The sequence below is a fragment of the Ursus americanus genome, chromosome 11 (assembly GCF_024610735.1).
Source record: "Ursus americanus isolate L20-20 chromosome 11, mUrsAme1.1.p, whole genome shotgun sequence".
NCBI classification, from domain to species: Eukaryota; Metazoa; Chordata; class Mammalia; order Carnivora; family Ursidae; genus Ursus; species Ursus americanus.
In genome coordinates this window covers 57,621,667-57,636,618 of record NC_142137.1, presented here as the reverse complement: position 1 = coordinate 57,636,618, position 14,952 = coordinate 57,621,667, and the positions used below count along the sequence as shown (strand labels likewise).

Below are 14,952 nucleotides of genomic sequence, written 5' to 3'. Positions count from 1 at the left end.
GAATCAAAATAAAATACTCAAGAGAGGAGAAGGTGTAGCAGGATGATAAGCACTAAACCCTTTTATAGAGAGAATAAAGAATACATAATTATAAATGTGTTCAAAGATAAGTACCAACAAAAATGTTTATCCAAAAAGCATGTATGTTGTATAAAAGCGTGTTTGTATGAAAATATTGAAGCAAAAGACATTAGGCAGATTTTGTTCTAAAAAAATCAAAACAAACTATAAATTCATAACAACTAAAGCAATATGGTATTTAAAAAGAACAAGAAAAGGGGCACCTGGGTGCCTCAGGCGGTTGAGCGTCCAACTCTAATCTCATCTCAGGGTTGGGACAGAGCTCCCCCATCAGGCTCTGCATTGGGTGTGGAGCCTGCTTGGGATTCTCTCTCATTCTCTTCCTTTGCCCCTCCTCCCCCACACTCTCTCTCTCAAAGAAAGAAACAAAGAAGGACAAGAAAAATAGCAGAAGAAAATGGAGTCCAGAAACAAACACAAGTCCATATTAGAATGTAGTGTATCGTCAAAGTGGTTTTTAAAATTTAGTGGATAAAAGGTACAACATTCAATATATAATAATCCTAGGGCAATTAGCTGAGACTTAGAATAAAAAATAAACCAAGTCTTTATTTCTTGTAGTTAAACAAATCAAAGTCTCAAATATTATCTTAAAAAACCAAAAATAGTAGATAAAATAAGGGGACATATTTTTTATATTCTTGAGTTAGTGATATCTAACTTCAAATAACATGAACGCCCTAGACTCAGTAAAGAAAAATAATGACATAATCGACTGCATAAAAATTACAAGTCTCGGGTAGAAGATGTAAGATTAAAAGACAAATTTCAAAGCACTTCTACACCCACATTATGTGATTATCTGCAACATACAGAAGAACACTTGCGCTCCATAACAAAACTTTAAATAACCTGTTTTACAAGTGGGCGAAATAGAGGCAATTCAAGAGGTATGTAAGAGATGTACAGATGTGATGGAATGCTAGAGGATTGTGCATCAGAACTCGGCAGGAACTAAACATGTTTGGGCAAAGGACACACAGCAAGGCCATGTTGCAGGAGCAGTGGGACACAGCATTGCCACCATCTCTGTATGTCCCGTCCGTCTTCACATCCTCACATAAGAACGGTTTGGGGGCAAGTCAGAATCTGGTAAGCTGATCACGTGCTTTTCCCCTGGCTCTAGCGAGAGGCGGAAAGAAAAGGATCGGATGCGTTGGCTTTCGTCGTAGTGGAAGGTAGCAGCAATGGGAAAGAGAGACGGAATAAATGAAAGAAGGAAGAATACTAATGATGTTGAAAATCTGCTCCTCCATAGGACTTTTGCTAGATTCTTCTACATAATTGTCATATTTTATCTACATCTGTATTCAGTCCATGGCATGTTTGGTGTCTACTCTCTTGAGGGATGTGGTCCCTTTGCTTCTGTGTGCAAGGGACACTGAAAGGGACCCTAAAGGGTCTGTGGGGACCATGGGTGTATCTAGAAATGCTGAGAGCCGGTAAGCTTTCTCTCAGTCTCAGTGAGCAAGAATTTGGCCTTGCACTTCAGCCATGAGCGCCAACAAATTGCCTACAAAAACTAATGCACATGGAACACGTTACATCTCAGCACTCAACAGCCAAGCATCAGCCCCCACCAGCCGTTCCTCAGGTGAGACCAGTGACGAACTGGAAGAAGCCCCTCTTTTCTCTGGGGCTACCTTGCCTAGACTGCTTAAATGATTGGTTCAGAATGAAATTTCAAATTGGAGTAAATTTGTTTTTTAATTCTCAATCCAAATGGGTTTGGGCTTATGAGGAATCAGTATAGTTAAAGAGAAATAAATCACAATTTCTCTGTAAAACGGAATGTAGTGTTAATAAATGTTGGCCTCTGTCCAGAAGGACATTTGCAAAGAAGGAAGGATGTCAGGAAGCAGAGAAAGAGAAACTAACAGGGTTGGTTTAATATTCTACTGATGCTTCTTTGTAATTATTAATCATTTTGAACTCACTCCCACCTCAAGTGTAAGCAAATGTGTGGAAAATGGGTGGGGGACGGATGGGGAGAAAATACCCAGGCATTTGACCTCCTCACTCTTCCAGTTTTGCCTTCTCTCTGTAATCCCTTAACCCTATCCACAATGCATCCACCTTCTTATTACCATGTCGTTACTCTCACTCCTCCATGCACAGTAAAACTTTGAACTCTTGTCTGCCAAGTCTGCCCCCTGGTTGGTAAGTAAGGAAGATGAAGGCGTTTAGGAAGTCATTTTCTCTCCTCACACAGTTTTGACTTTCAAAGTCTATTGTCTTGCAGTGAACATCAAAACAAAGATCCTATTTTAGAGATCAGAGGCTAGTATTACCTTCTTTACTTTTACCTTCCTGGTGCAACAATCCTTTAATCCCTAAGCATTAGGATGCCTCCCAGCATTCCCTATCCCAGGAAAGATGGATGGTTCTGGCTCATTAGGGAAAAGTCATGTTCTTTAGAAATATAGAATGGGATGATTAACTTTTCATGCTTCCCCTCGTCCTCAAATGTTGAAGAACATTCTTCCTTAGTGACCAGGACCACTTCATGGGTATAACTTCACACTTAGAAGGACCCTATGCTTTTTATTTAAGTGCTACTATCACCATATTGAAATTCCTAATAATTTTTTAACGGGGGGCTCTGTAAATCATGTAGCTGGCCCTGCCTATGAGTCTGGGCCTTTAGAAAGACCATCCCATCAACAAAAACTCAAAGGTGTTTCATCATCTAGTGTTGCTAAATGTGGTGTGAGCCTACTTTGCCTTATTAACCAAGGGGTTTTGAATTCTCTATTTCTACTATCCCATTTGCTCCCTTTTAGGCAGAAGCAAAAACTTTTTGTCAAGGTAAGATTTGTTAACATGAGTACAAATCTCAAGTTTAGGGCAAAGCCTAGGTGGGACCAGGCCCCTCAGTAGCAGCAAATCCCAGGAGAGAAAGAATGGACCATGCTCAAGCACTCCCTCTGCTCAAGACCCCATCCCACATCACAGAGAAAGCCCCATGATTCCGCCGGCCCACCCAGCCCCCCTGCCTGAGAGGACAGAAAGAGCAGAGGACCGACCCCTCCGTGTTCCAAGCAACACCAGTGTAAAAGGCAGGTGGGACGGGGGGTCTCGGGACAGACAACGATGTTTGTTATTGATCCCAAATTACACATGTAGGACAGATCTTGTCAGTGACTGCACAACTGACGTCCTGTATAAACAGCACGATCTTGTATTAGCCTAGGTAACAGCGTGTAAGACAAATATATTTCAATATGAAGGACAGACTAATTTTAACGCACATGAACATGAACTTACTTACCATCCAGTAAAGTTTCACGACATACTTTCCATAGCTATTGAATAAAGGCATGTGACCTTTCACAGCCTTGCACAGAGAATAGATGTGCTCCCAGGGCTTCCAGGTGAGAAGAGGAGGGTCCCCTGCATTCCCTTTAAAATAATTGTTCAAAGTAGCTCCATTGAATATCTTCCACACTGCATAGATTTCACTGATAATCCATCTCATCAGCTAGAGGCAAAAGTCATTAGTGTTAATCAATTGCTTTTCAGTTGTTGGTACTGTAATTTATGCAGGAAACCAGTCGGAAATTTACTTCCAATCTACTTTTTCACATTAAATTCTACATATAATGTGCTTCACATTTTGATTGCTGACCTACAGAATAAAGTCATAGTTCTTGCCTTCGTTGTCAGGAAATATAGTCACAATACAAACTAAAAAGACTTAACATTAAACACACTTAACTAAGAGCTGTCTTCCAGATTAAACGATCAGTGGTTTGACATTGACCTCCTTTTGACATTGACCTTCATTTCAGCTCTGTGTGTGTGTGTGTGTGTGTGTGTGTGTGTGTGTGTGTGTGTGTGTGAGAGAAAGAGAGAGAGAGAGAGAGAGAGACAGAAAGAGAGAGATTGAATGCTTCTGAGAGCTGTGATGATTTTATTTTGGGATTAACTTTATATAAATGATTAAGCTACTCTTCTGTAAATGAGAAGTTTGAGAAGAAAATGATCTCTTCTATGTCAGTCGGATCAGCTAGACAAGGAATGTGATATGAGAGAGAATTAAAATTGCACACACATTTAAATATTCTCCAAGTCTCATATTTCATATGCCAATCAGAAGTGCTCTAAGTAAAACTCCATTTGCAGAGTTTTCAACGGGCAGCAAGGTGCAGTGGGGAGCTGAGCTTCAGAGCAGAAACAGAGACCAGGATTTGAATTTTCTTTCAGTTCCTTCTGCTCTGGGGTATGTCCTTACACCGTCTCTAAGTTGCAGTTTATGAAATGCAGTCTGTAAGATGCAGATTATGCTATCTATTTTTCAGCATATTATAGGGAATAGAAACAATGGATAAAAAAATCTCTGGGTCACAGTGGGTGTTAAGTAAATACATTACCCTTAGTAGTATCGGATTTTCTGAAATAATCATCTCATGTTTAGCTGCCTGGTTTATAAGAAGATTAAATACTTGAGACTAACCTCATAAGATTTATGTTTTCCTTAATTTACATTATCTAGGACATTTCTACAAGTTTAGTTTAGTTGAAAAAGAAAGGTAAATCCAGTATCTTCCTGTATATATATCTGGGAATTTTGCTATAGAAAATTTTATACTTCCTTAAAAAATGAAAAGCTGAAGTCTAATCATGCTTTGGATCATAAAATAACCATATTTTAGACTAAAATATAAAGTATAAAACAATTCAGAGATAACATTATACTAATCAATACAACCTGGTTGAAGAAAGAAATGTTTTGACTTTAATATCGGTCAAGATATTTAAAATACGAAAGACAAAGTGTTTGAATCAATAATGCCTATTAATTCTGACTGGGTCAGAATTTTTTTCTGGAAGAAAATAATTTTTTTTAAAATGGCCTGCTTCTGAAATAACCTCCTTAGGCGAGTGGAACAGGTCTGCCTCTGATGGAGAAAACCCAGGGTGGAGAGCTGGAGGTGTTTAGGTGACATTTTCCCTGCATTAGCAAGTCAAACAACATCAGGACACCCTGCCCTTGAGCACCCTGGAGAGCAAGTTCCAAGCGACTTCAAGTCAATTGCTAGGTAGGTGGATCAAGAGGAGAAATGCCCAGATTGTGAGATCACAGCTACTGTGGGCCTATGGGCAGGAAAATAGGGGCACGGCAATGCTAACACTAACATTTTCCCACCATTTGCTCATTAAACTCAACTGAAGAGGCTTCTCTTCCTCTTTGAATGTCTGGTGTACAAAATACTGAGTTATACCAAAACTTAGAGGCGAGCAAGGGAGAAGTGGAATCGACGGTCTGAGAATTGTTTTAAGCAGGTCTGGAAAGTATTCTGCAATCAGGCTTCAGTTAAGACTTCCCTACATACCTCACTGCAGAATAAATGTTCATTTGCTGAAAACAAGTCAAACAGGATTTCATTTTTCACAACTACTGGAGCCTGAAATTAAAAATACATGTAAAAAAAGGTATTACTCCTTAGTAAAAATAAAGGAAATGTAGCTGAATGAAATATAGTTTCATTTGATATAAGAAGTCAAACCTGATTTCATTTCTCCCAACCAGAGGAATTAAAAGAAAAAAAAAAATTAAGCTCATTATTCCATAAGATAACCCTGTTAGAGCTACGGATGACATTCACTTAATAATGTGATGCCTATCACAGTATTTTCATATACAAATGAAATGTTGTAAGAGATAATATATGCAGATGATCTCAGCATGCATATATACACAATCTGAGAGTTTAAAAAATGACTTGAAATTTAAATTAACCTTTCAAGTTAAACCTGAAGCTTAGTTAACACATGCTAGCAGGAAAAATATCTTCATCCCTTTGATAAAAAATATTAGGTATGACAGCTTTTAAAAATCTTGCCCAATTTCAAATCCTCTTTTAAAAAAAATCATCTGATGGTCATTATTTAGTTGGTATATATCTAAAGATGCTTCTATGTATTTAGACCACTAAGGAACAAACGTAATAAGGAAAAATATAATTTGTAACAGTTTTTAAAAATTCTTTACAATTCACATCAAGCTTATATACTTAACATATCAAATTAACAGAAATACGGTTTTGATTAATAAAATAGATTTTCTTGGAAACTAACGCCATCAACTACTATCAATCACATGTATAACTAGCACCTTGAAAACTCAATAAAATATTTCTTTATGTGTGAGAAAAATTAACCCCAAACTACATTGAAGGCCTAAATTGAATCTAAGTTTATAATTTATGATCATAGTAAGTTACATATATATATTATTTAAACTATTTTATACAAAAATATGTATTTTAAATTCTGCTTTGGCTAATTGTACTTCCAAAATGTCCATACTCTTTGGCAAGTACCAATGGACATTAAAATTGATTAGCTATAGATTAAATAAATATTGAATAACTAAAATTTGAGGAGTGGAACTTAATAGTTGCCTGCCAACAAATATAAAAGAGAAACTGATGGTGTGTAAAAGACAGCAAATATTAAGGTAGAAGTCTCTACAGAGGTCTCTATTCCTTATACCTGTAACTGAGACTCAAGCATACATCTTTGGACATCTTACATCTGTTCAATGTAATCCTCAGTCAAGGATCTGAACCATCCATACCTGATTCTCAGAAATAAACAAATCTGATCACCCCTCAGTGGTCAGGTCTTGTTAACCTCCTCAGTTGTACAGTCCATGTTGATTCTGATATCTTCTGATATCTTAAATGCAGGCTTTTAATGTTTTTCATAATGTGGCTTCTCTCTAACTTAAATCACATCCTCTGTCTTCATCTTTGGCTTAGAGTAGAATATAGTAAATCTCACATAGAAAGGTCATTATTGTTTTGCTAAATTTTTGTTTAAGTTTTCTGTATGCCCACATTTAATGAGTTTCAACGTAAAATGTATTTACTACCGTGGATCTAGACATTAAAAGCTGAAAAACATTATTCTAAGCCTTTCCTAGTTAGCGAGACTTCCCGTTGTGGCTGTTCTGGTCCACACTCCAAGAGGAGTTTGAGCACAGGAACAAGAGACAGAGTCAGTGCGGAACAGAGCTGTTGAGGTGAGCGGCAACGTCGTGATAAATGTAGGGAGAAGTGTCGTCATCGGCAATGGATGAATTTACTTACAATACAAGGGCTATCTCTCAGAACTGAGGTACGTTAAAAAGAGAAAGAGATGGTGTATAACTTGTCCACTTATTCACATTTGAAACACTTTCACTTCAGGGAATTAATATCCTTTATTTGCATGAAATGTAAACTACACCTCCGTTGCACAGAGCCTGAATATTATTAATAATGCACTATTATTAAGTGCACTATGTTAAGACCATAGAATTTATATTCTTCATGCCAATATTATCTAACATTATACGTAATTTAAAGGCATGGTTCATGTACATTTGATTTATTTAAAATATCTTATAAGCAGGCATTCAATAAATATTCTGTTGAAATGTATCTTCTTATTTTCTCATTTTACTAAGTATCTTTGAATTTAGGATTATCTGACTTTCTCAGCTGGTAACAGTAATTGGAAATATGGTGGATAAGTTGTATTTTCTGGCAATAGTAGCAGTGCCTATGAAGGCTAAAAATTCTAGAAATAAAATCACTGCGTGAAACTGAGATTCAATGGATTCCATAGTAAATGGAAGAATCAGCTGCTTCACAACCATTTGGTTAGCACTAAATAACTATTTCAGCCTACTGGTTTTCCATGCATTAAATGAAAATGATAGGAGATCCATAAAGGGAAAAAAGGAATCAGTGATAATTAGACCCTTGGACACAGCAAATATATTCAAACTAACGTAGCAGTTAAGAAGATAGACCAGTGGATCTAACGTTTTCATGTACGTAGTGCTATTTAAAAGGATGGTTTCTTTGGCGATGTCCCAGTCACTGTGATCCAAGTGGCTGGGCATGGCATCCAGAAATGAAGCGTTGGAAAATGCTTCAAGAACACCTGGAATGCAGAGAGCTAAGTGCAAATCTCCTGGGCTAGAAAATTAAAGCTAACAAACACTAGAGTAAACAGAACTTCACGCCGCATAAGTTCCTGCTACGCAGCAGGAAAGGGAAAGTCTGTCAGTCAGAAATTAAGGAATAACTTCCCACACATTTTAGGCTCTCCTTTGATATCATGTAGAGAAAAAGAAAACTCAAGACTCTAAACAAAATTTCAATATTCACTTGGGAGCCAGTACAAGACATATTAAACTATGATGATGAACATTTATTTCTATTAAATCCTAAAAAGTAATTCCTTTTTCTTACTGAATACCGCAGGAAAAATGTACCCTACATGGTTTTAAAGTTGAGAATTTTCATAACTAGGATATTATAGCCCTTAGTTAATATGTATTTTGTTCGATAATGAAAATCTTTCTTACCTTATTAATTAAAAAATCCTGTGGACGTTTCCAGGAATAAATTTTCAGCGATGGTGGTAATTCAATCTTTCCTTCAGGGTCTTCAAAAAAATGCTATATAAAAATATATTAATATATTGAGGGTTTTTTTCTCCGTTTGGTTCTATTAAAATGAAAGCAACTCAACCCTAATAAAAATTAGTAAGTGCATAGATTCGATCAATAAATACACATTTATAGAGCACTTTCTGTGTTTGCTCTCAGAGCTGGTTCATGGAGTATTTGCTGACTATTGAAGTTAATAATACTGTATTGAATGAACGAAACCTGGATTGCCGAGTAACATTTTATTGCGGAGGAAGTAGTCTAAACGAGCATGAGCTGCTTTGGAATGTGAGGTAGGTATGGTAGAAAACAATTTGGATGGACCAGATATGGACATATTTTGCACTGAATATATTGTTGTTGTTGTTTTTTACTCGAGTAGAGAAGATTTAAAAATCATAAATATGATTGCACGCCCATGAAATTTGTACCTTGGATCTGACTTTCATGTATTAATTTTTAAAATTAAACATGTTATTTTGAGATAATTATAGATTCACACCTCATAGTGTGAAATAATAAAGAGAGTTCCTGTGTTCTCCTTAATCAGTTTCTCCAGTGGTAAAATCTTCCAAAACCATAGTGCAATGTCACAACCAGGATATTGACATTGACCCAGTCATGATATAGAACAGTTCCAGTAGTGCAAGGATCCTTCCTAGGCCCTTTTATGTCCATGCCCACCCTCCAACCCCCTTACCACCTGCTTAATCCCTACCTCCTGGCAATCACTAATCTGGTCTCTTTTTCATTAATTTTGTCATTTCAGTAATGTTATATGAGGGGCATCTGGTTGCCTCAGTCCGTTAAGCATCTGACTCTTGGTTTGGGCTTAGGACATGATCTCAAGGTCCTGAGATCAAGCCCTGCATTGGGCTCTGCACTCAGCGGGGAGTCCACTTGAGAGTCTCACTCCCTCTCTCTCTGCCCCTCCCCCTGCTCCCATGCACACAAGGGCTCGCTCTCTCTCTCAAGTAAGTAAATAAATAAATCTTCAAAAAAAATAATGGTATATGAATGGAATCATATAGCATGTAACCTTGTGGATTGGCTTTTTTCCCCTCTCTGCCTAATTCCTTGGATGTTCAATTCATTCAAGCTGATGCATGTAACAATAGTTTGTTCTTGTTTATTGTTGAGTAATATTTCATGATATGGCTATCTGTTTGTTTGTTTACCATCCATCCACGGAAGGACATCTGGGCTATTTCCAATTTGGGACTGTTACTTAGAAGGCTGCTATAAATTTTACAGGTTTTTACATGAACATAAGTTTCTATTTCTCTGAGATAAATGTCCAAAAATGCTATTATATTATTAATTTTTGACCCTTTAGTGTGGGTCAATTAGTGAGCTCTGGAGGAAGAATGATATTCAACTGTCTACTCTCAAATGCTAGCAACATCGTAAATTAGACTTCAAGTAGCGACTCTGTAAAAGTTCTCACAGCGCCTAAGGTAGTTAGGCTGTGGGAGTGGTCCTTACAAAAAAATGAACAGTGCTGGGACTACAAAAACAATGCTGTAGGAATATAAACTATCTGTATTGAAAAAAAGGAGCACTAAATTTCACCTGAGTTCATAGTGACAGGGGCAAGTAAATACCATTTTGTGATTTTTATGGTAATCGTATTTTTATCCTAATGCTAGGGTGACCTGAGAAACGGGTTATATTTGAGGGTACTGCCTGAGCCCTACACAGTGTCTATGGGTATCTGCAGCATATTTAAGATACTGGAATACTTCAAATGAAGACAAAGGCAATCCCAACATCTAGTCAAAATGTTCAAAGAATAAGTCCCTGAACAATAGACTGAAGTTTCCAAGAGCCACACAGACTTCTGAGGTTGCCTCATGTCAATTTTTTCCCTTACAAATATTAATTCAGTTATTTTAAAGTCCCCTGACAATTCCAAAATCAGAGTCACCTGTGGTTCTATTTCTATTATTTAATATTTCCTCCTGTTTTTCAGCCACTTAGTCCTATTTCTTTTCATGTGCAGTAAACTTTGATTGTATGATATACGTTGCATATAAAAATATATATGGGTGCTGAGTAATGATGCCTTCCTCCAGAGAGGAGGATTTTATTCCTTTCTGGCAGGCAAAGTACAAAATGAACTTGACCCCTCAACACTGGGTCTCAGGATTTGGTAGGGCTGTTTGGTTTTCCTTTACTCACTACAGAATGCTACAGCCATGTTGGGGTACTAACTGAAAGGGTGGAGTGTCTGAGTCCCTTCACCTTGGTATACCCTAAATTCCAGTCTCTTGCCATAGCATCATGAAATATCTTCTCTGTTATTTAGCTTCCAAGCTGTTGCTTTTTACTCATTTGCTCAGCAGCAAAATCTTCACACATATAGCTTAGGATCTGGGTAAATATCTTGAAATAAAATTATATGGGAAATTTTCAGATCGTGATTCTGAAATTACCTCTGGGATTTGGGTTCAAGTTTTGGCTGCTCTTGCAGCCCCAGTCAGTATCATCTATCTCTTCAGCCCTGAGAAACTGGCATAAGCCCCAAGCCACTACTTTCTGCTTGGCCTTTCATGTTCATGCCTTGAATTATTAAATATCTTTGAGGAGAAAAAAAAGGTAAATGGGAGTTTATCATATCATAATCTGGTATGATTCCCTTTTCTCCATGTTCAGTTAATGGTAATCTTTCCATGTCATTTTGCCTTAAGTGTATTTCTTATTTCTTATATCCACTTTACAATGCTTCATTAAATATATCTCAATTTGGTTCACCCATCATGTCTTCTTGTTGCTGTCACTTAGCTGAAGAAATGAGACCTGACTCTGGATTATAGATTAGCTTATCTGATGCTGATTTCCTGATCACTAGCCTCACATCTAAAGAAGAGTCTTTCTATAAAATTCCAAGGCTACTTGCTATAGTTGGATGCTTAAGGTAATTGATCCCGGTAAGATATGGATGTTGCAAACGCAACATGCTGGGGGTGTCCACCACTCACTTTCGTGAGGGACTGTCGCTTCCCGAGCCATGAATGCTGAGGTTGTAGAACAGAACTGGGAGCGGGAAGCAAGATTGTATCCCAGATGGTACCTTTGTGCTGTTGTAAGAACCAGGGTTTGACCTGCCGCTCTCCTGCCTTATAAAGCTGGCAGAGGCAGAATGGAGTGTTGGCTAAGGTTCTGAAGTGTCACTCTCCATTGGAATAGTCCCGATTCACCACAGGAGAAGGGCTGGAGCTGCCCTAGTCGTGCAGTTTTATACAGCTCCATAATCCAAGGGCCACAGAATCAATGTTGGGGTCTGATGTTCAGCTAGCAGCATTCCTATATGTTGCCCCCAAATGAAATGGGCATCAAGTAACCAGCACACATGTTACTGCTCTAGTCTCAGTGGTTTTCCTCCAATAAATATTCTTCCAACAGATTCGCCCTTGTTTCAATAACATTGGTAAGTTCCAGAATTTGATGCCTAACCTCCCAGAGATCTGCAGGATTTTTTCATCGTCATCTGATAAAGGCTTACTTGCACTGCAACTAAAATGTTACAGTTTGTATCTTATTTCCTATTTCTAAGTTTTCAGGCACTTCTGCTCTTCTCCTCCCTGTTGTTCCTTCACATTTTGGAATGACTCGTCTTTAGATCTTTTCTAGAGTGCCATGCTTACCTGCCGATTTGCACAGTCTATCTTCCTGATGGAAATTCACAACAACCCCATTAGTTGTAAATTTCTGTTAAAAATATGTAGAATATGACCATTTTCATTTGAACCCAGAAAGTTCAAAAGCCCTATGAATCTAAAAGTTCCACAATCATCCTAGGTATGGTGCAAAGAATGTATTCCCTCGTACGTTCCTAATCTGAAATTGTTCACATGCTAACAGAATCAGCAATTAGTTACATTTATTATCTTTTGTAAACAAATTACTGTAATGAATCATGCAGTTTATAATTCTGCATTTTGTGAACAAAATGTAATTACTAATAAGTACCATTCCAGAGTTCTCTATGTAAATAAAGACCCCAGAGTTCAGCCAGGTCATTCCGGCAATCTTGTCTGTGTTTTCAAACTGCATCGTGTTCTATAAACATTTTTGTTAAATGAATTGCTACATCAAATAAATGGGTCATATTTATTTTTTAATTTTTTTTAAAGATTTTATTTATTTACTTGAGAGAGTGAGGGAGAGGAGGAGAGAGAGAGAGAGCATGCGCACTAGCCACCCAGATGCCCCAAATGGGTCGTATGCAACCCAGACTCATATCCTCAACAAAGAAGTCTTTAGAAATAGAGTAAACATGTTTAAATAGGCAGAAGAACCTATGATAATATAGTTGGGAAATGTAGGAACACCATTTTCAGCTCCAATCCCAGGGGCACATCATGTTTCAATGGTCATAAATAAACAAATAGTACCAGAGATCTTCACCCAAATATCTTGAGGGGGAATATTAGGAGACATTCAACACTTATCTCATAATAACATCTTTAAAAAAAAAAAAATCTCCTATCATCTCCAGATCACAGCTCACCGGTGTGCTGGGGCTTTCATTCTCTAAACCACTCTGTCTAAATGCCTGGTTCCCAACCCTGTCCAAAATCTACTATCTAAACTGTTCTATCAATGTCCCCTTTATTTTATTACGTCTCTTTGATCATAGCTCTCCTTTTACTTACTCAAATGTGATTAGCAAAGCCCAGATCTAAGACTTGGAAGGCTTGGAAAGACAGGCAAGATGGAGGGAGGCAGGTGGACAAAACCAAAATTTCTCTTTGGAAGGGAGTCTCTGGAGAAGATTGAGCACTCTTCCATGTTAACAAATCTTATTCTATTATGCAATTTAAGACTAAGAGGAATTCTAGTCACACACAAGCAGACTTACAAACACAGGGCTTTTTCCTGTCTTGTCTTTTTCTTTTCCACCTTTGCCTGCGTCCCACTTCTCCGCGTTTATGTCAGCCTCGCTCCATTCTGGCCAGATTGGGAATTTCCCCTTCTTCTGCTCAATGGAACTAGGTTGCACATTACCGCCCAAGTAGTACTGCCTAGAGACAGAGCAGGGGGGTGGGGTAGTTTTAAGGTAAAATAATCAGATTCATCACATAGTATAAATTCAATGAACTTGTCAGCAGTCACATTAAAGACATTTTTCGATAGTCTTACCTGTAGCCAGACAGCTTCCACAAGTTAGGGTTCAAAAACCTAAAATATCCAAAGAGGTTATTCCATAAACAAATTTTGAGCCTCAGGCCCTACTTACTAATGCAGGACATTCATCATAAACACAAAAAAATGCCATGAAGGGGAATATTTATATGCAATTCACACTTAAACCTTTACACATATAATATTAATGGCTTTTTAAAGATCAGTACAAACAAAATTTTGATTTTTCCCAGTATAAGAGTGCTATATGATCATTATTTTAAAATAAAGTTTTTAAAAAATTAGGTAAGTAGGAAAGACATGCCCACTCCATTCTAGAAACCACATTGTTAACAATTGTCCATTCTTTCAGAGTGATGTGCAAGGATATACATTTCTTCTTCAAAAATCACATCATTCAACACATTCTCTTTATAGACTGTTTCTTTCCATTTATCAGTGTATTGCAAATAGTTCCTATATCAATGAGAATTTATCTAAATACATATTTAATGATTGCATACTGTTCCATTGTATAAATACACTTCTTTTGGTTTAAGTTTCTATATTTAAAAATTTGAAGGTTTTGATTTAAAATTTTTTTCACTATTACATATTTTTAAGATTTTATTTATTTATTTGACACAGAGAGAAAGAGAGCAAACACAAGGAGGGGGAGAGGCAGATGGAGAGGGAGAAGCAGACACCCCACCTGAGCAGTAAGCCCACCATGGGGCTCGATCCCAGGACCCCAGATCATGATCTGAGCTGAAGGCAGACTCTTAACCAACTGAACCACCCAGGGGCCCCTTTTTTCACTATTATAAACAAGACTTTGGTGGCTTTCCTTATTGCCAAATCTTTGCATACATTATTAATTCCTTTCTTAGGATAGATTTTAATAAGAGGGCTTACAGTACCCAAATATATGCATATTTAAAGTTTGTGATATATTTTCACTAATTATCTACAGAGAAGTTGAACTTGTTTTATACACTCGTTATTAACATATTACAATTTTATCTCTAAACCTTGACTTTTACCTTTTCTTTATTATTATAAGTTTTAAAGTCTAAAATACATGTCTTGTTTAATTTTTCAAGTTTTAACTATGAGTGACTGGGAGCCTGCTCTAGACTCTGGGATAAACAATGAACAAACCAGACTAAAATCTGTCCCGTTATAGAGTTCATATTCTAGTGGGTGAAGACATAAAATCCCAGCATGAATTAAGTAAAATATATAGTATATTAGAAGGTGAAAAATGCTAGGGGGAAATATAAAATAGGAAGGGG

At 37.3% G+C, this 14,952-nt stretch overlaps 1 protein-coding gene across 4 annotated transcripts in view; it reads right to left on the bottom strand.

Annotated features, from left to right (window-relative positions):
• The window catches only part of ADGB (androglobin), a 153,765-nt gene that overhangs the window by 115,474 nt on the left and 23,339 nt on the right, over nucleotides 1-14,952 (bottom strand). For all 4 annotated transcript variants that reach the window (XM_087865567.1, XM_087865568.1, XM_087865569.1 and 1 more), the window contains exons 2-5: nucleotides 13,395-13,557; nucleotides 8,447-8,539; nucleotides 5,418-5,489; nucleotides 3,353-3,562 (exon numbers count right to left, since the gene is read on the bottom strand). In XM_087865567.1, the coding sequence (XP_087721693.1) occupies nucleotides 3,353-3,562; nucleotides 5,418-5,489; nucleotides 8,447-8,539; nucleotides 13,395-13,557 (538 nt within the window). The remainder of the gene's footprint in view (nucleotides 1-3,352; nucleotides 3,563-5,417; nucleotides 5,490-8,446; nucleotides 8,540-13,394; nucleotides 13,558-14,952) is intronic.